The sequence below is a fragment of the Tamandua tetradactyla genome, chromosome 1, assembly GCF_023851605.1.
Source record: "Tamandua tetradactyla isolate mTamTet1 chromosome 1, mTamTet1.pri, whole genome shotgun sequence".
Classification (NCBI taxonomy): Eukaryota; Metazoa; Chordata; class Mammalia; order Pilosa; family Myrmecophagidae; genus Tamandua; species Tamandua tetradactyla.
This window is the reverse complement of record NC_135327.1, coordinates 43253581-43280689: the sequence shown is the minus strand read 5'-3', so window position 1 is coordinate 43280689 and position 27109 is coordinate 43253581. Positions and strand designations below refer to the sequence as shown.

The following is a 27109-nucleotide window of genomic DNA, read 5'->3' as shown; positions in this document are numbered from 1 at the left end:
GACATCTTGTCTCCCGGGTGCAATTTCTGGACTTTTTCATGACTGTGACTATAGAGACCCATGTGCCGCCGTAGCTCATAGACATGCTAGTACATACAGTGTTTTGGGGTGAAAATGGAAAAGGCACCCCCTCCTGGTGCGTGAACTGTGAAAAGGCAAATCCCCTCTTTTGGGCAAACAAATTAGAAAAGACACCCCCTCCTGGGCAGACAAATGAGGAAATAGTGCCTCCTCTGGGCTAACCAATTATTTTTTTAACAGGGTTTACGGAGCCCAGTGCAGACCGGATTCCACCCCCACTTGCTCCCCCTTGGAAAGCCTCCCTCGTGTGTGATCTGCAACTTGCAGCCCTGATTTCCCAACTTAGTAGTCAGACCATAGAGTTTGCCCCTCGATGCTCTGAAAACACCTGTTGGATCATGTCAGCAGACCCGCACATTAAATATGTTAGCTTACTGTGAGAGTCTAGTATTGGGAAAATTCCGATGCAGCATCAATTTTAAAACTGAAGGCCTCCTGGACAGGATACCACCATGTGTACACATGTCACCCAGGGGTTCCCTCTGCAGGCCTGAGGGCTGCTGCCTACAAAGCCTTTGCGGTCTCTGCCCAAGGCATTGTTGTCACCAGTGGTAACAAATAAATTAAAAAAAAAAGCATTTGCAACGGAAAGCCAGAAGACCCAGAGAGCTGGTTCCCCCGGAGCAGCCCTCCACCCATGATGCTCAGAGAGATGGGCATCACTGGGGGAGCTTCTTCACCATTCCAGTGGGAAACCCTACTCTGTCTCAATGAGTTCTCCTATGAGGCTTAGCTCCAGATTCTGGCCATGGTAACTTGCCTGCTAAACCACCTTTCATGGGCACTGAGACACAGGAGAGACAAGCTTCAAACGACTGACAGTATAGTCAGACTACTTTATATCAAACTCCTTTTCAAAGTTGCAGCCCAGCTAGAAAGAAGGGGGAGTGGGACAGATATGTCTCAGAGCCCAGGGGTTGCTCAGGAAGATAAAAGCTGAGCAAGGCACTGTGCTGTAGGCCTCAGCTGTTAGAGGGCAGCCTAAGAGCCCAAGAGACTTTGTATGTTGGGCAGGAATTGGCAAACTACTTTTGTACACTTCCTACAAAGGGACAGGTAGTAAATATTTTAGACTTTGCAGGTCTCTGTCTAAAGTACTTAACTCTACTGTTGTAGCTCAAAAGCAACCACAGACAACATGTGAACAAATGGATATGGCTGTGTTCTGATAAAACTTTATTGACAAAAAGGTGGGGGGCTGGATTTGGCATGTGGTTCATAGTTTGCTACCCTTGCCGTAGGTGATCAAAGAAAGAAAAGCACACTCAAAGAGAAGTGAGAGAGATGTCAGGCAATGGGCTTGGCAGCTTATAACCATTCCTTCATTTTATGCTCACAAGAGTCAAGAAGTTACGATTTTATCATCTATATTGGAAAGAAGAGGAAACTATGGTTTACAGAAAATAAAGAAGTTGCCAAGGTCAAAGAAACCAGTTGTAAAACCAGATCTACCTCATCTTAATGCCTCTTTCTCTTCCCCAAAATCAAGCTGATGCCCATAGACACATTTGTCTTGTCCAACCCATGCAGCCAATGAAGGAAGTCCACTAATCACAGATGCTTTAAATTCCCAATTTGGGGTAAGGGTGGCAGTGCCAGAGTGAGTTCAGTCTCCACTGTCTAAGAAGCTTCCGCACAAATGTTAAAGCAACGGACAGGATTACCACCAGGTTCAGGAATTTCAGTCTTCATCACCAACTCACTGTGAGACCAGCTCCCAACTTCTAGAGTACACCTTTTGTTGGCCTGTGCCTTTTATGGCCACACATTGCATTCCCTCACATATAACAATTCAGAGGATTCCATGAAACTCAGTAACTCCCTTGTCCTTTCTTAGCTTAGTATACCCACAGGCCATCTGTTCAAAAGGCTTTCCTTCTCCACACCGCCAACAGTAGCCAAACCCATAATTATTAAACTTTCTTGCTAAGAGCAAGTCTAGTCTGGCTTTCTGACCGTGCATTTAAATATTCAGAAATTAAGCCTTAGGATTATTAAATACCAGAGGCTTTTTATCCCTACACACAACCTTTTTTTTTTCAGAGAAAATGAGCCATTATGAGAAATTTCTTCCAGAAATAACTTCCAGGGAAGCTCTGAGGTCAGTTTGGATTCAACCCAATCTCCTACACTTTCTGTGTGATGGTGCAATGATAATTCGAGTTCTTAATGATGACTCTGAATCATCTTGGTCCTGAATCATCAGAGATTAAGTTATGTTCACTAGACAGCTATTAATTTCTAAAGCAAGAAAATAGACAGATACACTTTTAAAAGAAGTTAAAGAAAAGTTCAAACAAAAACAAGCATCTGGCTTAACCTAGAATGAGCAGATCTTTAAATTTATCAACAGATTACTTCCCCCCAAAGTCCATTACCATGCTTATTTTAGAAAATTCCAGTATAATTCAAGGCCAGTTTAATTTATTCCTGCACACAAATAATTTTAATGAAGACATTATTTTAATTCAAATCAATAAATAATGAGGTTTAGGCTATAAAAGTTTGGCTAAAAAGTCTATAAACAGAATGCTTGTAAAAAATTGCTCACTGTTTCTTGCTGCAAGCCATTTGATTTTTAATCAGAAAACATTCAGCCAAACAATTACAATGACTATTTGCCTTCCTTAACATTCAGTATAGACCATTACCCAAGGAATTAAGCATGAATTATCAACTTACTTGTGATGACAACTAAAATAATTGAGGTTTCTAAGTCATCACCCCTTTTAACATTCAGAGATGAATTTGACTCCGACAATACATGGTCTTTGCTTATGCATTCAACGTTCTTCTTCCTATAAAAGTGATAATAGAGTTCTGTGGTTTCTCAGTTTACAAGACCATGTTCTGCTGTCAGAACTCTCTCAGCTCTCCCTCTATTTCCCATCCAGGGAAGGTCAGATTCAGATGCAGGAATCAGAACCAACAACCCTTAACCCAGACCACAAGAAATAATTATGAACTGGAAAGGTGAGCCAGGTGGAAAGCTTGTGAAGTAGGGCAATCACTCAGGAAGCAAACTCAAAGATGCTTTGGAGAAGACAAGTTTATATTTCAAAATAGTATACCTCAAAAGAAAACCATGCCAAATCTGAGAAGATCACCCAGAGACAGGGATTGTGGACCAGATGCAGAATTAAACTCCTAAAAATAAATTAAAATAGTTTGAGATCCAAATGGAGAAGAAGAGGTAGAACTGGGGATTGGCCAGTGATTCTGGCTAGTGGAGACAGGAGGACCTCGATTCCAAAGGCCAGTTGTTGGATGAACATTTAGAATGTGGAATAAAAGAGAGATGTGCTCAACACTTAAGCCAAAATGACTGGACCACATCTCAGGGTGACTTCTGCCTCAAGCACAGCATTTATTTAAATAAATTAATACTGTACTTCTCATCATTACATCTCCTACTGGTGACTAATAGTTCTTTGTCATCCAACGAAAGCAAATAAAAGTTTATGGAATTTATCAATTTGCTTTCAAAACATTATGACACTCATACATTAGGTTGACAAACAACATTGTGTCACAAACTATTTTACCTCACAAAGGAGCTCAATTCATGAAGATGTCTTGGGAACCATGGAATCAAGAAACACACGAGCTGGGATATGCATCTAACCCAGAGTTCCTAGCCCAGTGTATATTGAGGACCAGAAAGCCAAATGGGGTCTTTTTTGGCATGAAGCCAAAAACCAGGAAGAGGAGAATGAAGAGGGGAGAGAGAAATTCAAAGATCAGTGTCCCTGAGAAGCAGGGAAGGTAGTGTAGAAGGAATAGATGATACCCTAAATGGTGGTAGATCTTCTCCCATCATGGATCAAAATAAAATACAGACCAACCAATGACTTACATGTGAAAAATTAAAACATGAAATCACTTAAAGACAATGTAGGTAAATATTTAATTGATTTCCATGGGGAAAACTTTCAATAGAAAAAAATGGAGATGTATTCTAACTTTTAACCATTTGCTGTAGAGCTTATGAGTACATACTTATCCCAGCTTACAATTATATATTTATTTGTTGGTTCATTTGACTGATGTCTCTCTCCCCAACAAGGCCATAAGTTATACAAAGGAAGGGATGTTGCCACTGTATTCTCATACTTAGCAAAGTCGCTGGCTTACATTGGACTCTTGATACTCACTGAATGAATACTAAGGTTAATATTATGGATGAAGTTAGGGCCTTGGACAGGAGTCTGACATTCACAAGAGGAAAGGAGACAAACCATATGCAGTCAGAAGCAGGGAGCTGGGAGTGGATCAGCTGCATAAAGCCAGAAACACAAGAGGCTGTTCACTTGTGACACGAGTGCTGGAACATTCTGGCTGCCACTCCAAGGAAGCATCAAGGAAGTTTCCCATAAGCCCTGAATTCTGGGTAAGACCCATTTACCCACAAGGGGTACCTTGACTTAAAGTGGAGACAGTCCTGGAGAACACAGGGCTTGAATTTTCTAACTCCTTTAAGGCCTGAAATAGCATTGGATGAAAAAAAACTGAAAAGGGGCAAAAAGGGAGGACAGAAAGCTCCAAGGACACATGTCAGCTCTGTCACAATTTTACAAGGGTTGATCCAGCCAGGCACTATCATAGCACTCCAGGGAGGGATTGTACACATAAAGCGCCGTGTCTGGCAGCACCGTCTCTCTACTGTGCTGCTGGTTTTGTTGACTAACGAGACATCTTGTGTTTTTCAGAATGCCGAGGCAAGTTATGACTTCAGCAGCAACGACCCCTACCCTTACCCACGGTACACGGATGACTGGTTTAACAGGTAAAGTAGTCCTCGGGAGCGAACTTTGACCTTAGAGGATGGGAGGCCATTCTGCTTCGTTTCATTTTTAAGACTTGAATATCAACAAAATAATCTCAGTGATTCACTATAGTGCTATTTCTCTCCTTAGTGGCTACCGCCTCTAGATTCTTGGATTTTTCAATATTCTGATGCTCCTCGAGGACTGTCTTTTAACTATTTTGTTCTGTTTAACTAGGAAATATTTGCCACTTAAGCCTGTGAGAGATTTAAAAAAAATAGAAATTATAATAAGCCCTTTCTCAATCCACTGCAGATTGATCTAAAACAGGCTAATTTCACTTGATCTGTTGAAATTACTGCAGAAAACTCTGTCTGTGTATTTTTGAACTGTTTCTGTTGTAACCTTGTAACTGTCATGTAGTCCCTTTCAACAAAACCATGAGTGTGATTGGCAGAGGCTTGAAGTATAACCTGGGATAAAGGTCCCACCATGTAAAACTACCCAAATGGTCCATCCAAAGATATGACATTGTTCTCTGGCCTGTTTGCTACTAAACACATAAGTGTAGTCTCCTTTCTCTTTAAATAAATATGTTACTTAAACCCCCTGCATCTATGCTTTTGTATGAATGGATTTGATGAGTAAGTGCTGGGCTTCTCAAACACTCCTACACCATTCTCTATTCAAACCATAATGTTAGGCAAGGATTACTGATAATTTTTTAAAAATTGGGGGAAAAATAGTTTATTGCATTTAAGGACTATCAAGAAATAAATACATATGGCCTGCTCAATCAGAGAATATTATAATTTTTTAAAATAATACCTACATATAGTTGATGACTTCAGATAAAGTTCATAAATTAATAGTGTAAAATTATGTTATTTGTAGAGCACTTTACCCATTTCCTTTACTTCTCATGGTGACCTAAACGGTAGATAAAGCAAAGTAGTCTTTCTCTGCTTTTACTGAAAAGGAAACAGGCTCAGGGAGGTTGAGTAACTTCCATGGCCAAACAATTAGTATATGTCAGAGACAAGATTTAAACACAATCTTCCTAAATGTTTCTAAGTCCAAAATTTTATCAATCTTTTTAACCATCATTTTTATTATAAAAGTAGGAAGCATAACTTTCAGAGCGTGACCAATGGCATGTCTCCAATGGACCAGGTAGCTTAGACTCTGTCCCAGTGCTCATTTGAAACTGTTATGTACCCAAGAAAAGCCTTGTTCTTTTAATCCAATCTTGTGGGGACAGACTTAATGTTGGGTGGAACTTTTTTATGAGATTGTTTCCATGGAGATATGACCTTGTCCATAAAGGTGGGTCTTAATCCACTTGCTGGAGTCCTTTAAGGTAGAGACACTTTGGAGAGAGCTCAGAGCCAAGAGAAGCTAAGAGAAAGGAAATGCCCCAGGAGAAGCCAGAAGGACCCACAGAAGCTAAGAGAGCCATTTATGAAACCAACCCAGGGGAGAAGGACCAGCAGACGTCACCACATGCCTTTCCATGTGACAGAGAAAATCTAGATGTCTTCGGCCTTTCTTCAGAGACGTTGTTGATGCCCTAATGTGGACATTTTTAGGGCCTTAGAACTGTAAATTTATAACTTAATAAATTGCCTTTGAAAAAACCAACCCATTTCTGGTATATTATATTCCGGCAACTTTAGCATACTGAAGCAGTCCCTGTAGTTAGCAAGTTGACTTGAGAATGTCTGGGGTGAGGATGGGGCACATAAGCTGGGGGGCTTGGTAATTACAGGAAATGCAGAAAAGAATAAAAAAGAAAATACAATTCACCTTTGTAACATTTCAAAAAGCTCACTGCTGGTACCCAAAAGCACAATTCACTCTCTTTCAACTTCATCTGTAATTGGCAGATTATCATACAATGTTTAGGAGTATGTGTTTCAAGGGTAAGTACCTAAGAACTTTTGACATGAACTGTGTTTTATCCCCATGACTTTCAACCATAGATCCTAGCATACAATGAGCAAATAACTTATTTTCGGACACAGGAGTATGAAGTACCCAAAGTAAGCCAAGCATAATGGCAATCTGGAACCCTGGGTTGAGAAGGTTCAGCACAATTGATTACCAACTGTCCACATGAGTGTCAGAAAGAGTAGTAGCAACACATGTGCCAACTACTTGCTGTTTCTCTGTGGCTAGTATGTACTAAATGAATCTTTGATGGATTGATCAAGACATAAAAATGTAACTGATGGCATGAGCATCCCATTTTCTGAACCCAAACACACCCTACCCCAACCAAATCTTCCTGTTTTGTGGGCTGTAAGAATGGTCTTACCAAAAAAGTCAAGTCCAGCAACGTGGCTAAGTAGGGAGTTATAGAACTCATTTCTTCAAAAACAGATAGTGGACAGGCAGAAACTGTGTGAAACAACTCTTCTGGGGCTCTGAAGGGCAGGGAGTTCTATACAACATCCAGGGAAGCCGGGGATAAAGAAACCGAGAAACTACGGTTAAAAACTGTAAGGAACTCACTCTACAGCAGCTTCTCGTGCCCATCCCCCACTTTAGAGTGAGCCACCTCAGTCAAGTCCCTGGCTGGCTGCTGCAGATGGACATGGAAGTCCTCTTCCCCAAGAGCTAGCAGGGGATGAGCAGGTCATGGTCAAGCACTGATCACAACTTTTGATGGGCAAATTTAGGTTGTCGAGTCCTGGCTCTGAACTGCTATTTCAACTTGCCCCCAACAGGGGCAATGGCAATGGAGGTTGAAGAGCACAGGACCGCCCTAGAGCTGCAGGGAAAAGTTTTCTGAAAGATGCCATCTCTTGGACAGGCCAGGAAAGCACAGCTTCAGGGATCCATCAAGAAGGCTTTTGGGCAACTTTCCTGACCCTTTACCCATGGCTCTTTGAAACTGGTCTAGGCTGCTTTGTGGGTCACTCACCCTCATTTGGTTGGGATTACTGACTGGGAAAGTCCTCTCGGGGGTGACCCTCCTCCCAAAATTTGCCTTCCAGGCAAAAGCAGCCAGAAACAACAAAAGGAGAACTAAAATAATAATAATAACAAGGCAGACAAAATAAAAACAAACAGAACAGATAAAGATTCCTGGAGAAGGAACAGAAGAAAAGAAGCTTTCTCCTGGGGGTGAAACAATTGAACTAATAGTGCAATCTAAAAAATTGTACTGCATACCCAGGGAAAGACTCAGATTAAGAAGAGCTGAAAAAACCTTATCAGTCAAACACGGGCAGTTCTAAAGTAGAATAGGTTGAACCAAGTGCCTTAACACACTTACAGAAGAGATTAAAAATATACTAGAGTCATATGACAGCAGATATGAACAGGTAGAAGAAAGAATCAGTGAACTAGAAAACAGGACAATTAAAATCTCATAGACTAAAGAACAGAAAGGGAAAGAATGGGGAAAAAATTGAGTAGGATCTCAGGTAATAGACTGAAAGCAAAGAGTGCACAAACACATGCAATGGGTGTTCCAGAAGTAGAGGAGAAGGGAAAAGGGACAGAAATAATATTTAATAAAATAATGGCTGAAATTTTCCCAAATCTTGTGAAAAACATAAACACACATGTCCAAGAAGTACAACACTTCAAACAGAATAAATCCTAATAGACCCACTCAGAGACACACACTAAACAAAATGGCAAATGGCAAAAATAATGAGAAAATCTTGAAAGTGGCAATAAAATAGTGGCTCATCACATAAAAGGAAACTTCAATAAGACTAAGTTCCAATTTCTCATTTAAAAAAAAAACACATAGAGATGAGAAGGAAGTGGTATAATATATTTAAGGTACTGAAAGAGGAAAACTTTCAGCTAAGAATTCTAAATTCTGCAGAACTGTCCTTCAAAAACAAGGAGAGGGCGGGCCGCGGTGGCTCAGCGGGCAAAGTGCTTGCCTGCTATGCCGGAGGACCTCGGTTCGATTCCCGGCCCCAGCCCATGTAACAAAAACGGAGAAACAGAATACAATAAAACAAGAAAATGTTTAAAAATGTTTCCCTTTCTTCTATCCTTCCTTCCTTCTCTCTGTCTTTCCTTTAAAAAAAAAAAAAAAAAAAAAAAAAAAAAAAAAAAAAAACAAGGAGAGTTCTAAATATTCACAGATAAACAGAAACAGAGAATCTGTTAACAAGAGATCTGTCCTACAAGAAATAATAAAGTAACCTCTGCAGGCTGAAAGGAAAAGACAAAACAGGGTAGCTTGAAGAATAATGTAAAAATGAAGATTATTAGTAAGGGTAACTAAAAGGTTAAAAAGAAAGATAAAAATAAGATATGGTATATAAAAACCAAAGGACAAAATGGTTGACTGAAGTACTACCTTTATAGTAATAACACTGAGTGTTAATGGATTAAGCTCCCCAGTCAATGGCAGAATGGATAAAAATGTCTGCTCCATTTATATGTTGTCTACAAGAGACTCACCTTTGATCCAAGCACATAAATAGGTTGAAAGTGAAAGTTTGGAAAAAGGCATTCCATGCAAATAGTAATCAAAAAAACAATGGGACAGTTACACTAATACTGGACAAAATAGAGGTTAAGATTGTTAGAAGAGACAAAGAAGGTCAGTATACATTAATAAAAGGGGAAATACACCAAGAATAAATAGCAATCATATATACATAATATATTATATATGTACATAAACCAGCGTTCCCCAAAATACATCAAATCAACTCTGGCAAAAACTGAAGGGAGAAATAAACGTCTTGATAATAATAATTGAAGGCTTTAGCGCACTTAATCTCATCAACAGATTGAACTCTAGACAGAGGATCAATAAGAAAACACCAAACTTGAACAATATGATAAATGAACTAGACCTACAGACATGTGCAGAACAGTGCACCCCAAAACAGCAAGATATACATTCTTCTCAAGTGCACATGTATCACTCCTCAGAAGAGACTACATATTGGGTCACAAAGCAAATCTCAATAAATTTAACAAGACTGAAATAATACAAAGCACTTTCTCTGACCCTAATGGAATGAAACTGGAAATAAATCACAGGTGAAGAACTGGAAAACTCAAGGATATGTGGAGGTTCAACAACATACTCTTAAAAAATCAGTGGATCAAAGAAGAAATTGCAAGAGAAATCAGTAAAATCTTGAGATGAATTAAAATGAGAATACAACATATGAAAATGTACGGAATGCAACTAATGCGGTGTTGAGAGGGAAATTTATAGCCCTAAATGCCTGCATTAAAAAGAAAGGAAGAGTTAAAGTAAAAGATCTAACTATACACCTGTAAGAACTAGAAAAAAATTAATCCCAAAGCAAGCTGTAGGAAATAAACAAAAAAGATTAGTGCAGAAATAAATGAAATTAAGAACAAAAAAAAAATAGAATCAACAAAACCAAAAGTTGGTTCTTTGAGAAGATCAGCAAAATTGGAAAGCCCTTAGCTAGACTGACAAAGAAAAAAAAGAGAAGATGCAAATAAATAAAATCGTAAGTGGGAACATTACTACTGACCTCACAGAAATAAAAAAGATCATAAAAGAATACTATGAACAACTGTATGTCAATAAATTAGACAACTTAGATGAAATGAACAATTTTCTAAAAACACACAAACAACCCACACTGACTCCAGAAGAAACAGATCTCAACAAACCAGTCACAAGTAAAGAGATTGAAACAGTCATAAAAAAAACTTCCCAAAGAAAAGCCCAGGACCAGATGGCTTCACAGGTCAATTCTGCCAATCATTCCAAGAAGAAAGAATTAATACTAATCCTGTTCCAGCTCCTCCAGAAAATTCAAGAGGAGGGAGTGCTACCTAACTCATTTGATAAGGATGGCCACTGTCACTACTTCTATTCAATATTATACTAGACTTTGTAGCTAGAACAATTGGGAAAAAAACTAAATAAAAACATCCAAATATGAAAGGAAGAAGTAAAACTTTCACTATTTGCAGATGATATGATCCTATACCTAGAAAGTCCTGAAAACTCTACAAAGCTACTAGACCTAATAAATCAGTTCAGCAAAGTGTGGGTTATAAGATTAACATGCAAAAATCAGTAATGTGTCTGTACACTGATAATGAGCTATCTGAGGAGGAAATTAGGGAAAAATTTTCATTTACAATAGCAACTAAAAGAATCAAAAGCTTGGAATAAACTCAACCCACAATTAAAGGACATGTATTCAGAAGCATTCCAAGCATTGATAAAAGAAATCAAAGACCTAAATAAAAGGAAAGACATTCAATATACATGAATTGGAAAATTAAACATTGTTAAGATGTCAGTTCTACCCAAATTGATTTACAGATTCAACACAATCCCAATCAAAATTCCAACATCCTACTTTGCATAATTCAGAAAGCCGATAATCACATTTATTTGGAAGGGGAAGGGGCCCTAAATAGCCAGAAACATCTTGAAAAAGAAAAATGAAGTTGGAGGAATCTCACTTCCTGAAAGCATACTACAAGGAAAACATACTGCAAAGCTACAGTGATAAAAACATCAGGGTTTTGGCACAAAGATGGACATTTTGACAAATGGAATTAAATTCTATAGTTCAGAATTGACCCTCACATTTATGGTCAATTGATTTTTGATAAGGCTGCCAAATCCAGCCAACTGGGACAGAACAGTCTCTTCAACAAGTGATGCAGGGAGAACTGGATATTCATATCCAAAAGAATGTAAGAGAACTCCTATCTCACATCTTATTTAAAAATGAACTCAAAATGGATCAAAGAAGACGGTGGAATGGTGGCTCAGCAGGCAGAATTCTCACCTGCCATTCCAGAGACCCAGGTTTGATTTCCGGTGCCTGCCCATGCAAAAAAAAAAAAAAAATGGATCTAAGAAAAACTAAAATACTTTTTAAAAATGGATCAAAGACCTAAATATAAAAGATAGAACCATAAAACTCATAGAATTAAATATAGGGAAGCATCTTCAAGATCATGTAGTAGGAAGTAATTTCTTAGACTTTACATGAAAAACACAAGCAATGAAAAAAAATAGATAAATTTGACCTCCTCAAAGTTGAATACTTTTGTGCTTCAAGGGACTTTGTCAACAGGATGAAAAGGCAGCCTACTCAATGGTAGAAAATATTTTGAAACCACATATCTGATAATGCTTCAATATCCAGGATATATTAAAAGATCCTACAACTCAACAATAAAAAGACAAGCAACCTAATTTTAAAATGGGCAAAATACATCACTAGACATTTTTCCAAAGAGCATATACAAATGGTTAAAAACACATGAAAAGATGTTCAATATTACTAGCCATTAGAGAAATGCAAACTAAAACTACAATGAAACATCATTTTACACCTACAAGAATGGCCACTTTAAAAAACAGAAAAGTGCATATGCTGGAGAGGATGTGGAGAAATAGGAACACTTATTCACTGTTGGTGGGAATGAAGAATGGTGCAGCCACTGTAGAAGACAATTTGGCAGTTCCTCAGGAAGCTAAGTATAGAACAGCCACATGATCCAGAAATCCCACTGGTAGGTACACAAAGCAGGAATGCAAACAGACATTTGCACACCAGTGCTCGTAGCTTCATTATTTGCAATTGCCAAAAGACGGAAATAGCCCAGGTGTCCATAAGCAAAGAATGGAGAAACAAAATATGGACTAGAAATAGAATACTATTCAACTGTAGGAACAAATGAAGTCATGAAGCATGTGGCCACACAGATGAACCATGAGAACCTTATGTTCAGTGAAACGACCCAGACACAAAAGGACAAATGCTTATGACCTCACTAATGTGAACTTAATATAACTAGCAAACTCAGGTGTTAAGATATAGAACAAAAGGTAGAATGAGGGCAGAGATTGGGGAGCTGATGTTTTATTTGTGCAGAACATATAATAAGATTGATTGTAAATGTTTGGAAATGGACAGGAGTGATGGGAACACATTATAGTAAGTGTAACAGCTAAGGTATGCGGGTATGATTGTGGTTCAAAAGGAAAGTTTAGGGTGTGTATGTCACTCAAGGGAAAGCCAGAGGATGAAACATGGGACTGTATAACATAGTGAGCCCTCTTTAGGGTGAAAATGTTCTAGAATTGATTGTGGTGGTGTATGCACAATTCTGTGAATATACTTGACGACATTGATTGTGTATTTAGATAGATCGTATGGTATGTGAATTTATCTCAGTAAAACTGCTTTTAAAAAAAAGTAAGGCTTGTAGGACACCAATGTTCATAGCAGCATTATACATGATTGCCAAAAGATAGAAATAGCCCAAGTGTCTATCAACTGAGGAATGGATAGACAAAATGTGGCATATACATATGATGGAATAGTATGCAGCTATAAGAAGGAATGAAGCCCTGATTCATGCAATAACATGGATGAGTCTTTAGGACATTATGTTGAATGAAACAAACCAAACTCAAAAGGAAAAATGTTGTATGATCTCACTAATATGAACTAATTTTTTTTAAGATTCATAATTAGTTTCATTTTTATAGAGCAGTTGGAAGTTTATGGAAAAATCATGCAGAAATTACAGAGTCCCATATAACCCCGCCACACACACCCATGCGGCTTTCCCCATTGTTAACATTCTGCATTAATGTGGTACTTTTTTTTTACAACTGGTGAACCAGTTGTAAAAATTATTATATTAAAATATTAATATAATATAATTAATATAAAATATTAAAATTATTATACTAACCATAGTCCATAGTTTACATTAGGGTTCATACTTTATGTTGTACAGTCATAATAAGCTTTGGGTTTTTTTGTTTTTTTTAATTTATCTTATTTATTAAACATACAAATGCAAACATTCTTACCATATGATCATTACATTCTGCATAATATTAACTAATTATAATGAGCAAACTCGGGAAGCGAAAATCTACAGTATATAGAAAGAAGGTAGAGCATGAGCAGATGATGCTAAATTGTACAGAATGTTTAATAAGGTTGATTGTAAATGTTTCGAAATGGATAGAGGTGATGGTAGCACAATACTGTAAGTGTAATTAACAATGCTGAGTGAGAGTATGGTTGAAAGGGGAAGTCTAGGATCACATATGTCACTAGAAGGAAAGTTAGAGGATAAAACATGGGACAGTATAACAGCAAATCCTGTTGTGATCGGTGACTATGGTTAATAGTACAAATATAAGAGAGTTCTTACGTAAAGTAGAATAAATGTATTGTCACTATTAAAAGGTGTTAATAATGCGGTTATATGTGGGAAAAAATACAACTAATGCAAAGTAAGGTCCATAGTTAACAGCAACACTGTAATATTCTTCCATCAGTCGTAACAAAGGTACCACACCAAAGCTAAGCATCAATAATAGGGGGCTTTAAGTGGCGTGGGATATTTTTGCAGAGCAATGAGAGTGCTCTCACATTGATTGTGGTGGGAGATGCATAACTCTGTGATTATACCAAAAGCCATTGTCTGGGGCGGGCCACAGTGGCTCAGTGGCAGAGTTCTCGCCTGCCATGCCAGGGAGCGGGGTTCCATTTCCAGTGGCTGCCCATGCCAAAAATAAAATAAAATAAAATAAACAAAGTCTGTACACTTTGGATGGATTATATGGTATGTAAATAAAATTCTTAAAAAAAAAAAAAAAGGAGAGTGACTTAGAAACCATTTTCACTACTATAGATTATTCAAAAAATCTTCCAAATCAGGAGCATCCACTGGATTCATCACCTAATGAAGTACTTCTAAACCCCGGCTGCACATTGGAATCACCTGAGGAGTTTTAAAATCACTGATGCCTGGGTCCCACCCCCAGAGATTCTGATTTAATTAGTCTAGGATATGGCCCAGATGTGGGGATGTATTTAAAGCATCCCAGGTGATTCTCATTTAGGCTAAATCTCCTGGTAGGTTAAAGAGCCACTATTCCAGTGCCCTGACAAGATGTCCAATAATTCTTGGCCTGCAGCCGGTCCAGTCAAGCCTGTCTCTAGCCTCCCCTCATTTAATCAGTCTCAAAGGAAGTTCGTCTTGGAGTTTGCTCTAGCCAAGGGTTTGTCTCCCCCATCCGCCTGGTTGCTCTGTTCTTAGTTCCTCTTGACTATTCCCCTAGGGTTCTGGATTTGGTTGTCTGTGTGATTCGCAGAGGCACAGGGGAAAGATCCCCAGGCTGCTAACCCACAGGCCACTGCTGTCACAAACCCACAAGCCAAGAGGTGAGTGTGTTTGATCCACTTGCATTTATGTTGCAACTATTTAGGTTCTTGGCTCCACATCAGGCTTGATAGGGATCGTAGACTCGGTTTGGATTTGCTTTGGACCTCATGAAACTATTAGTTCAGGCGTGATTTAGCTCAGCAAAGATCTTGTGAGTGCCCAATACCAGATTTTTTAGCAAACCAAAAACCCTCCCTACACAACCCTGCATGTAATGCAGCCCTATCGTTGTATAGGCAGCACTGATTCTTACCACTTTCCATGCATTCAGTATCCACTGATACCCACACTTGTTTTTGTTTTTTTTTTTTTTGGGGGGGGGGGGTGCATGGTCCAGGAATCGAACCCAGGTCTCCTGCATGAAAGACGAGCATTCTACCACTGAACCACCTGTGTACCTCACACTTGTTTTTATAACAATGTGATATTGTACCTTGGGGGATACCCTTATGACTTCCTGTTGAGCCTAGGATACTGCATTTACATGTAAAAGAAAAGCATTCTACAATTCCACATTGACCCATGTTCAGTAGCTATATTAGAAAAGCACCTAAACTTTTTGTAAAATATTTCCATAGAAATCTGTGATGTGCATGCATTAGCAAATAGCAATGGGTATTACACTGTACTCTGCCAGGAGCTGGGGTGGGAGGGGGAAGCAAGGCAAACATGGCACCACCCTACTTCTGAAGAGCTTGCAGTGTCATGAGGGTAGACAAAGGATGCCCAACTCACTACCACACTAACTGTAGTCAGGGCTAAAATAACAGCATAGCTTAAGTGTACTGTGCAGTTACTATGTTTAAAGCACTGTTATAAGTGCTTGGCATGTTTTAATTCAATTACTGTCACAATCCCTCTGAAATGGATACTATCATTATTATCCTCGATTTGGAAACTGAGGCCCAGAGAAGTTAAGTAACTTGCCCAAAGTCACACAGCAAGTAAGCAGTGGAGTCGGAATCTGAACCCAGTGAGTGGCTGCAGAGCCCATGCTCTTAGCCACTATATTGCACTGCATGTAAACTTAGAGTCCTTTGGAGAAGATGAAGAAAAGCAAAATTATCTCTTGCTGGGGAAAATGGAAAAGGCTTCCTTGAAGAGGTGGTATTTGAGTAGGATTTGAATGAAGGTAATAGGTAGAGTTGGGGTAGGGACAAACATATTCCGCAGCAAAGATGGGGAGGCAGGGAGGTACCTGACATATGCAGGAGGTGGCCTGGATAGTCTCAGGAGACTGCATGCTAAATAGGCTTCATTGAAGAAGTGAGGCATGGAAGGCTTGGACAGGTAGCTTGGAGAAAGAAGCAATAGAGATTCTGTGGTTGGGTCTGAAACAAGGCTGCCGTGATAGACAAGGAATATAGACAAGGATCATTCTCCCATTGCACTCAAGGAATGTTGCCTCTCCTAGAGGCTCTGTGTTGCCTTGAACCCAGTCCTTGCCCTTGGCTTGTCCAGGGTTTGCTGCCTGTCCAGAGTGAGCCTCTCTCAGCTGGGCAGCCACCGAGGCATGCCATGGGTTCTTTGGGTTTCCTCTTCTTAGTGTGCGCACCAAATCCAAGGCCCCATCTCTGTCCAGCAGACCTGAGGCTCTTGAGAAATGCTCATTTCAGCACGCACTGAGACACCAGTGAAGGGCTGATGGATGCTGAGCAGCAGTGCACCTGTCACTACTGATTATTCCAGCCACGCAGCCTGCGACGAAGGCCAGTTAGGAACTCAGAAGCAACTGCAGATCAGCTGGCACGGCCACCCAAGAAAGTAGGAAACAAATGCACTGCAAGGGACACAAGTAAAATACTCCCTTTGGTTGGGGAGCCAAGTCCCATAGCATGTATCTCTTCTGTCCTTTCCTGACACTTTAAACCCTCATTTCATATCCTTAATCTGTACTTACTTGTTTTCCTTCAAGTGAACATTTCTTTTCTTTTCTTTTTTTTTTTTTTTTTTTGGTGCATAGGCCAGGAATTAACATTTCATTTAAAAGAACATATTTAAAACTCCAAGCCAAGGACCCTTTATGAAAGTAAACCTCATACATATGCAGAACTGCCTGTGCTTGATTTAATTTTGTAGGATTGTTCCTTTTTTAAGCAGAGCATGTGTATTTATTCTCCTGTGAACCATTTAATAATTGTATGCAGTATCTGAGCTCCAGGGATATATTTACAACACAGTTGTGAAATTGGCAAAAGGAAAATATAATTTCCTTGTGACTTGCAATCAGAGGAATGCAGATGATCAAACAAAATAATAATAAAATCAACCCAAATTGCAAAAGGTAGAAAATAACACGTTTCATCAACATCAGTGATGTGCAAAACAGAAACACTGGTTTTGCTGTAAGGTATCAGGTTCTAGTGACGCCTTTTTTTTTTTTCTTTACTGGCGCTCCATAAATATTGACTGGCTGGTTGATGGGTGGGTGGCAGCATTCGTAGTCATGCTGAGCTGTTAAGTGGCCTCGACAAACCTGTCCATTTTAGGACTTCCTACTTTTCATAAGGGTTGCAGCCCATACTTTGTCAGTAACTCCCAGCCCATGCTCAGTTTTGTGTCAATGTTTGGTGATGCTTTGCAGATCTATAGTCTATTACTGTACTGTTGTCCATAAAAATCCCTCTTGCGTGGCATTTCTTTGACAGGCATTTGCCGCTAAAATGTCATGCCTGCCATCAGCAATATATATGGAGCGTCATAGGTACAGCATGCTCTATCTATTAATCCCTAAAGAGAAAGAGATTCTGGATTAGATGCAATTCCTGGCTGCACAAGTTTACAATAAATTCAGAAAGAAAAAAGATGTTTATCACTCAAGCATCCAAAGTAGGCGGAGTGGGGGGTGGGGCATAAAATGGATGCAGAAAAACATTTATATCTGTGTGAACTAATTTGACTGATAGCATTAGTTAAACCTTCAAATAAGAAAGATTTTGTGATTAGCTTTTTTCTTTATTAAAAATCATATTTCATTTTGAAGAGCCCTAAGCAACAGGCCAAAAAAAGAGCATGCAAGAAAAATTGCCCTTGCTTGTTGACTGTTTCCACACTGATATAAATTGATACTTCACCCTGGTGACACAATGGTTTAAAAATAGATGAACATCTTTCCTTTCTGTCTTTACAGACTAATTCTGAAATCCCCTCCTAGATAATAAAATTCAAACTGCTTTCACAGACTTCATCTAACTTTTCACATGAGCTTTGAAACGACTTCATAAGCTGACATTAGCACAAAGTTTGCAACTTGCAACCAACCCTCTCTGCATTCAAACCAGACCACAATAAAACCCAACAGAGTTTAATTTTGTTAGCTAGTTAAAGCTACTAGAAAAATACCACAAAGCTATTTATTTCTATTTGTCTGTTGCATTATACAAGTCTTCATTATTTGAATGTTCCTGTCAGCAAAAAATAAAATAAACATAATTCAGATTTGGGAGTTATGGAGAAAAATGTATAAAGATTGTAAAAAATAACATTCCGGTGTGTTGGCATAATCATTTCTACTTTGAAAGCAAGCATGCATTCTGTGTAAAGGGTTTGGGTGGTCCTCAGCTAACAATCATTACTTTTTTCTTAAGAGAGAAAAATAGAGCAGATTATGGGGGACGAATGGATTGCTAAATTAATTGCTTGCTTTGGGAAAAATGATCTCTGGATTCATTTCCTTTTCTGTTAAACTCACACCTTGGAAGTTTGCAATAGAGATTAGCAACAGGTATATAGGGTGTGCACACAATAGGCATTCCATAAAAGGCAGTTAATACAATTGGAAAACTCAGTGAAGGGATTTCTGTAGGAAATAAGTAAGGATTCTCCAACTAGACAAAAAACTAGGTGAACTTAGTCCAAAGGAATAAATAGATGGCCAGACCATTTATTCACCCATCTTTCTTGGACATCCACTCTCTCATCTGAGCTTTTGACAGAAACTAAGTAACAGTCAGTTCAAAGTTAAACTTTCTGGAAAGTGTCTAGAGCTGTGTTCCTGCACTGCTGATTGAAAAAGAAGTTATATCTGAAGATAGCATATATACATATGGCAAGTTTGTTTTATAGGAAAATTTAAAAGGCTAGCAATTGACCTCGGAAAGAAGAGCCTCCTCATTTCTGCAGAAAGGATTGGGTGCTTGTCAGAAGCCCCAGAATTTTCCACCAGAAGCTCCTTTGCACGTGCTCACATCCCTAAACCAGCAGTCTCTTGAGGCTTCAAAGTTTTACCCTGTAGAACGCATTGAGAATTATTCAGCAAACATGGAAGATGGCAGACTAACTGAGAGGTCTCTAAATTTCAACTTTAATGTGCCTAATATAGAAACATCTTTCTCTAAACACATGGCTGAAAAGACTGCACCTGACCCACCATCACCATGGGACTTACAGAGTCCGCTAAAATTCTCTAAGAGCTCATTCTGGGGAGACTGGAGGACAAGGAGAACTTCGTGTCCTGAAACTCAAACTTGCCCACTTGTTTGCTGACTGAATCTGCCCCGTATCTCTGTGAATCAGAAGCTCTGAAATACTATTATAAGATATGGCTTTCAGAATGGAAATGGCTTTCAGGAGTCAGTTGAGGCAATCAACCAGAGAAGAGAAAGAAGGGGGCAAAAATTTAGCCTAGAAACCACTGAAGAGATAATGATTGAACTGAAGATACTACTATCTGTATATCAAAAACCTATAGTAAATATCATTCTTAATGGTAAAACATTGATAATATTCTCTTTATTCTAGAACAAGATAAAAATGCAAAACCTGTCATCTTCTATTCACCACTATGCTACATCCATTGGTCAATGCAATAATTACAAATCTAAGAAAAGATATGTGAGAATGTTAAGGACTAAATTATAGAAATTAGAAAGGCAAAAATGAAGTCCTGAATTAATAAAGTGACATACTAAGTTCATGGATTGGAAAACAGAACAATCTAAAGCTGACAAGTTAATCTATTAATATGACATAATTTCAATTAAAATCCCAACAGTGTTTTTCAATGGAACATAACAGACTGATCTTGAAATTGATATGAAAAAGCAAAGAGGCTGTGGTGCAAGTGTAGTTCAGTGGCAGAATTCTTGCCTGCCAAGCAAGAGACCTGAGTTCAATTTCCAGCCCATGCACTTTGCTGCCATCCCCCCACGCCCCGCCAAAAAAAAAAATTCAACAAATGGTGCTGCAATAATGGAATATTTTGCATGGAAAAAGAATGAAATGTGACCCTGGCTATATAGCATAAAAAAAGCAAAGGAGTCAGGATAGAAGACAAAGAAGAAGGAAGATGAAGCAGAAAAGCCGGAGGAGAATGATGAAATGGGGTAGGGATGGATTTCTTAAACAAGACACTAAAACACAAGGAAAATGAAAAGATTGACAGATCTGAGTATGTTAAAATTAAACACCTTTGGGGTGGGCCATGGTGGCTCAGGCCTGCCATGCCAGAGACCTGGGTTTGATTCCCGATGCCTGCCCATGTAAAAAAAAAATTAAACACTTCCGTTTAACAAATTCCCAGTAAACAAAATTGAAAGACAAGCCACAGATTTAGCCACAGACAAGCAAGGGGGTCTGGAAGACTTAGACTAACTGGAGTCCAGAAAGAAGAGAAAATGGGTTTAATGATCAGTTAGCATTCTCTGTCAACAGAAAAAACCATGGCATAAAGTGAGAGACAATGAATGTACTAGAAGACTGAGGCCAATGCTACTACAGATGAATGTGCTAGAGAATGAGCTAAAACTGGCTTAAATTTCTCAGCAACATTTTATCCGCACATTTCCGATATCCTCAACCAAACTAAACTCCTTCGGAGCCAGGGACAGATGACGAGCTCACCATGATGTATGAGCAGGGGTTTGGAGGCAGGAGACCTGGATTTGAATCCTGCTTAGGAATTCAATTAGTAAAGTTACTTGCTCTCTCTGTTCCTCAGTTTCCTCATCTTTAAAATGTGGAGAATAAGGTGGTTGTGAGGATTAAATAAGATGATGATGTAACACACTCACAATGCCCGATCTGTAAGAGGTCATAAATGATAGTTGTTGTATTCATGTTGCCTGATACATCTTAGGCTATCCCCAAAATGTGAGATATACTAGGAATACATGCTGTTGGCTGAAAAAGCCAAGAGGGATAACCAAACTGCATTAGTGAAAAGTCCACTAACAGGGAAGGCGAGGGATGTGCCTGGACTGTGATTAGGACATGACAATCTGGCTGTCTCTCTGGAGACGTCAGGGTTGCAGAACACGGGAGCTTCAGGTTTTCATTGGGACACCCCAGTAGCCACTACAAGCTGCTTTCGGAAGACCCCAATGCAGTCATCATGACATCTAATTGAGTCTGAATTTGAACCCTAACCCCCACAGGTTAACCATGGGGCTGTCCCTCCAGCCTTGCTTATCAGTTATTTATTGCCATGATAAGGCTGCATAACAAACCACCCCAAAACTTAGTGACTTCAAACAGTAAGCACTGATAATGGCTCAGAAGTTTACAAGTCAGCCTGACAGTTCTGTTGAAATGGACCAGGCTCAGCTTATCTTGGCTGGACTCACCCATGCTCCATGGTCACCTGGCAGGTTGCTGAGGGCTTGCTGGTTTGGGATGGTTTCACTCACACGTCTGGAGGACGGATGGTGGTTGGTGGGACGGCAGGTGTGACTGGGTGATGTGTCTTTCATCATCCACTAGGCTAGCCTGGGCTTGTTTGCTGGGTGCCCACAAGGTCTCTTGAAGCCTAGGCTTACCATGCCATGTTCTTTGGAGCAAACCAAGTCATAAGGCCAGCCCAGATTCAAAGCACAGGAACATGGACTTCACCTCTCATGGGCAGAGCTACAAAATCACATGGCCAAGGGCATAGACCCAGTGAAGAGTGGTGGGTCCTGGCCATTTTACAATCTAGCACATCCAAGACCCCCTGTCACTTGCTTTCCATTTACCATCTTGAGAAGCTGAATAGGCAGCAGATACTTGTCCTTCTCCACTAAGCAATTTCCCCTTCAGACAGGTTTATATTTTATTCTAGGGGCAGGAGGGAGTTCTGGAAAATTCTTAAGAAAGTAAAGCAACCAAAATGAAAATGGACTCGCAGAAAATTTTTCTCAACATGCAAAGGAGCAAGTACCTCTGCCTGAGATGATTAGGAAGAGAGCCAAGTGGTGAGAAGGGCAGGTGTTCTAGGCCGTGGGAACAGGACACACGAAGGTCCAGGATTGTGAAAAGACATGGTGTCATGCACAATTCTAGGAAGCCTCCATTAGTCACTTATAATTAATTAGTGTCGCCTAATTTAGCAATGAAGTGTTTATTTCCATATGTTCCTCAGGAGAGCCCATGACATCCATCTCCCCACTTAAAGGCCAAAATTAAGGCCAAAAGGGAAGCATTATTCAATGCCTTCAACGTCCTCAGACCATGTCACATGCATGTGTCCTCCAGGAAGCAGTTTTAGGCACCAGTGGGCCCTTTGGGGGAAGGTGGTGGAATGGCTCGCGATAGGGCATTGCTCTCAGGCCCCGCCCAGCCACCTTCTCGCTGCCGCCTTTGGACAAGCACGTGGCTTCTCTGAGTCTCAGCTTTGGCATCTGTGCAGCGCAGTGGGCAATGCCTCCTCTCAGCCCACTGATGAGGATGAAAGGGGGAAGGCAAACAAAGCCCTAAGAACCGTACCTGGTTGCTGAGTACCTGCCCCCTTGGCGATGGATGTTATTCTTCCCCCAAGCTCCTCAGTCACCTGGAGCTCTGCACCTGAGAGCACCTCCATTGCTACGTCCGTGTTCGCCGTAGGAGCTGGGGAGGGCAGGGACTATTCCAGGTGAAGCTTAATCAGATCTCAGCAAGGAGATCTTGCCAGGGTTGATTTTCAAATAATATTGAAATATTGAAATCAGTGCTTAGTCGAATTAGACATGAGATTGATTTTTCAACTTTTTTAAACTTTTATTTAAATATTTATTTGCCCAGCATGAATCAAACAGCAAGCAAGCCAGCCAAATTTAATCGGTATCCATTAACTTTCCATTGTAAAATATATATGTGCATATATGTAAAGTATATATATTTTTACATGTGCTATATATTTTATATAGGTATATACATTTAAATATATAATACATTGAGTGTATATAAAATGTAAGCATATATCGTATAAATATATGTTTGTGATTATAAACACAAGTATATATAAGTATGAATATATATTTAAATACAAATATTTAAAGTATGTACACGTGAGTCAATATAAAGTATATTTTTATTATATATGTATAATATAAAAAGAGAGAGATGCATATGTATTTCAGTGCTGTTTTATTGAGCATTTGATTCAACTTTTGGAATAAGAAGGGGGGCCAAGAAAGCCACACCCATGGTAGACTTTTCATCTACTTAAACCATAAGGAAGCACTTTCTCAAAAATCTCAAATGTGTTTCAGAAAAAGCATAAAGACAAGTAAATAATGGTGTGTGCAGCACTTTAAGTTTTCCATAGATGTTTTAACACAAGGGCCCGCCCTTTACACAGCCCACAGGTTTTACTTGTGTAGATTAAACAGGTTTCAACCGTCTTCCAAAGGGAACTTTGAGGCCCTGACATACAGCCTTTGTGGAGGCAGGATTTACTCTCACTCGTACAGAGAAAGGAAAATGATTTTTTTTTTCAATCCTTAAATATGATTTTTTACGGGCTGATGCTGTAGCTTTGTCTGATGCTAAAAGGATGCCTGGTCAGCACTGCAGAAATAAAAATTTCTAGGGAAATGCAGCAAATAAGCTCTTTCGCCCACCTTTCCTTTCTTGAAAGCCGCATTTTGAACAGTGCGTGGAAAGACCAGCCTGACCGCTTGCCCCTTCTGCAGGCCGCGTCCACGCGGTTCTCCGGGTGTGGGCGTGTGACCCGTTGGTCCTCCGGCTTCCCCACGGACCGTGAGGATGGACTTTCCAGGGCTGAGGTCAGGCGTTTTCGATGCCTTGAACCACTCGAGTCTTCCACGTGTTGAATCCCGTCTGGAGCTAAACCACCTCCTTCCGACTGAGGCTACACTCGGGAACTTACTGTTACTTATCAAACCACCCAAAACTCAGTGGCTATAAAAACTCTTTTATAAAAGAGCAAAAGTGTATTTGCTCCCAGTCCCCTGATTAGCTGGTCTCTATTCCACACGTTGCCTGAGCGACTTGGCTGCATCTGGAAGAGGCGCCCCTCACATTTCTTGGGCCTCATCTTAGGTGGTTGGAACAACCTGAGACAGCTGGCCTCCCCTCCCCATGCCCCTTCTCACTCGCAGCCTAGCTGGACAGCAGAAGCTTCCAGGCCTCTTATCAATCGATACCTTCTCCTTCTGCTACATTCTACTGGTCAAAGCAAGTCACAAGCCAGCCCAATTCAAGGTGGGAGGAAAGACATACAGGCAGAGGAGAAATATTTTAAACCCTTTGGTATAAGGGAGGGGAGAGCAAGCAAAAGAGAAAAATAATGGAATTCTATTCCAGCAGATAAGAAGGCCTTGGTCATAACTACTAGACAAGGCAAGCCTTGGAAAGAGCATCTAATGCCCAAGGTCTTTATCTGAGGACCTGTAGATTAGCCTCCAAGGCTCCATGGACCCCTCAAAATTTTGTGCAAAGTGTTGCTAGCATTGGCTTCTTTGTTCTGTTTTGTTTTTCCCTGGAGATAGGTGGGAATCTATAGTATACAATATATTCTCAAAGGAGGCAAGAACCCAAAAACGGTAAATAACCATTACCCCACTGCACTCCTTTGTACTGAACCACCGTGAAAATCAGCACCAGCCCGCAGCTCCAGCACTTCAATAAACCAGGGCAGGTCCAACAAGCACAGACCCGCCTTACGCTGGGTTTAGTTTTCACAGGAAACCTTTAAATACATTTCCTATAGGAAGACGCTTAGGATTTTATAGTAAAGATCAAATTTTAAGGTCGAAAATGTTCGGAGAAGCCTCTTTATACAGGAATACAACCAAAGAATGAATCAGGGGTTAGATTTGGAGTCGCTGGGAAATACAGACCCAGCACAAACCAACCGGACCACATGCTGGCTCATTGGTAGCTGAACCACTGAAAAGAGCCAAATTGCTTCCAATTGATAGAATGTAAGAAACCTCCTCCAAATACTTCCAACACTGAGTCCAGCTTGCCTTCGTTGTTCCCCACAGCCACGGGACCCGATGTGCAGGGGAAGTTTCAGCTGCAGCCAACAATAATATCTGCGGGGTCGGCGTGGCATACAACTCTAAGGTGGCAGGTAAGCTGTCCCATGCCAAACAGCAGGCGCCCTGCCCGGCAGCCAGCCCCAGAAGTCGTCACACACTCTTCTCCAGCCTGCCCAAAGCCTGCTGAAAATTCCCACTGGGGCAGGAGAGTTGGAACTCAGATTAACAAGAATGAAAAAAAAAATGATTTTGGTAGTTTCCATACATTTGTACATTTCCATCTAAGTGTCATATGCATGCACGTAAGTACACAGACCATAAGCACACAGTTGAATGAATTTTCACAAACAGGTCACACTTACGTAGTCAGCACCCAGATCAAGTGTTAAACCTTCCCTGCAACCCAAAAGCCCCCTTCACCTCCCCTCCCAGCACCTCCCCAACCACACAAGCTCTATCCTGTTTTCCAGCAGCAAAAAATTGGTCATTGCCAGTTTTGGAACTTCATGTAAATGGAATTGCACAGTCTATACTCTTTTGTATCAATATCAGTAACTTTTTAATGAGACTCAAGCATAGGCTATACAAGTTATTTGGAAGTATAATTCAGAGTCCTTCAGAATATTTTACACAATTTATCTCATCCTTAAGGAACTATATTCTACCTAGAACATTTTCTTCACATTCCAGTAGGTAAGATCGCTAACAATGTCTTCTTTACAGGAGCTTTAGAAATGGGGGTAGAAATTTAGAGACCAATATCTGCCTCCAGTATCCCCCCACCCCCACCCTGAGAGAGAGAGAGAGAGAGAGAGAGGTTCTTAAGCAACAAAATGCTTGAAAACAAAGTGCTCCTAGTTCATTCCAAGTTTTGCATCAAATTGGTTCTTGATTTATTCAGGCTGAGTCACCCAGCCTTGTTTTCCCTTTTTCACAACACCAGTCTTGGTTTTTTTCCCCCTGGTGATTTAATAGAACCATAAACATATTTCTTGCTCACACCTGCAATTCTGGGGACCTAAATAAAGCAAGAGCAACTGATACAAACTGGCTGTTAACCTCTTTCAATGCTGTAAGAGGTTTGCCTGTGTTGAATTGCACAAAAGAATACATCTGGAAGCTTCTGTAATGTGAAGAGATGAGGCTTTGCCCCTCGGGTTTCAGTTACTTTGTGTGCATCCAAAATGCTGGCATTAAAATGTCAGCAGCCGTTGTGAGCTCAGGGGCAATGAATAGCACTTGGTTAATATTTTATTAGCCGGGCTCCGTCCTAGGGTAGTAGCTTAGAGAAGGCGAGGTCTCTACTCACAGAAGAGAACTGGAAGCAACTGAAAAATTCAAACCTGGATTTCTCATTCATAGTAGCTGTCATCAAAATAGTTTTGAAGGCTCTGTACACCCAAAGTAGCTGGTTTGGGGACAAAGGGATTTGTAAACTACTGCCAGCAAAAAGTTAGGAGTTTGGGGCAGCTATTAAAAATACCTGGAGGTCCACTGGGGATCCCTTTCTCCATCTGTTCTTTTCTTTTTTCTCTTCTCTCTCATGATATACTTTTTGAAAACATCTGTGCTGCTTATCAACCATACCTAATTCTACTCTCTCTTCGTTGGAATCCCCAAAGCAAACCCTGAGACGAGGATTTGGTTACAAGCAGTAGACTGGGGGGAGGTGATTCCCAGGAAGCTAGAGGGAGGGGATGGAGAAGGAAGGCAGGGAAGGTAGAAAAGCAGACAAAGGGCATGTTGGTGAGCTGATTCCCTTACGGACACCTGGGGCCCTTTTGTGCAGGTGATCCTCTGAGTGACCTTGGAAAACACCCCTGGGAACTGTCCCACCCAGAGGCAAGGAGGCTGGAAAGTCTACCCACCAGCTCCCATCCCTCGTTAAAGGAG

General features: G+C 40.2%; 1 protein-coding gene across 1 annotated transcript in view; it reads left to right on the top strand.

The window, feature by feature from the left end:
- Positions 1 to 27109, top strand: part of PCSK2 (proprotein convertase subtilisin/kexin type 2) — a 250255-nt gene that overhangs the window by 193140 nt on the left and 30006 nt on the right. The window contains exons 6-7 of the mRNA XM_077160942.1: positions 4791 to 4867; positions 25220 to 25308. Coding sequence (XP_077017057.1) covers positions 4791 to 4867; positions 25220 to 25308 — 166 coding nt within the window. The remainder of the gene's footprint in view (positions 1 to 4790; positions 4868 to 25219; positions 25309 to 27109) is intronic.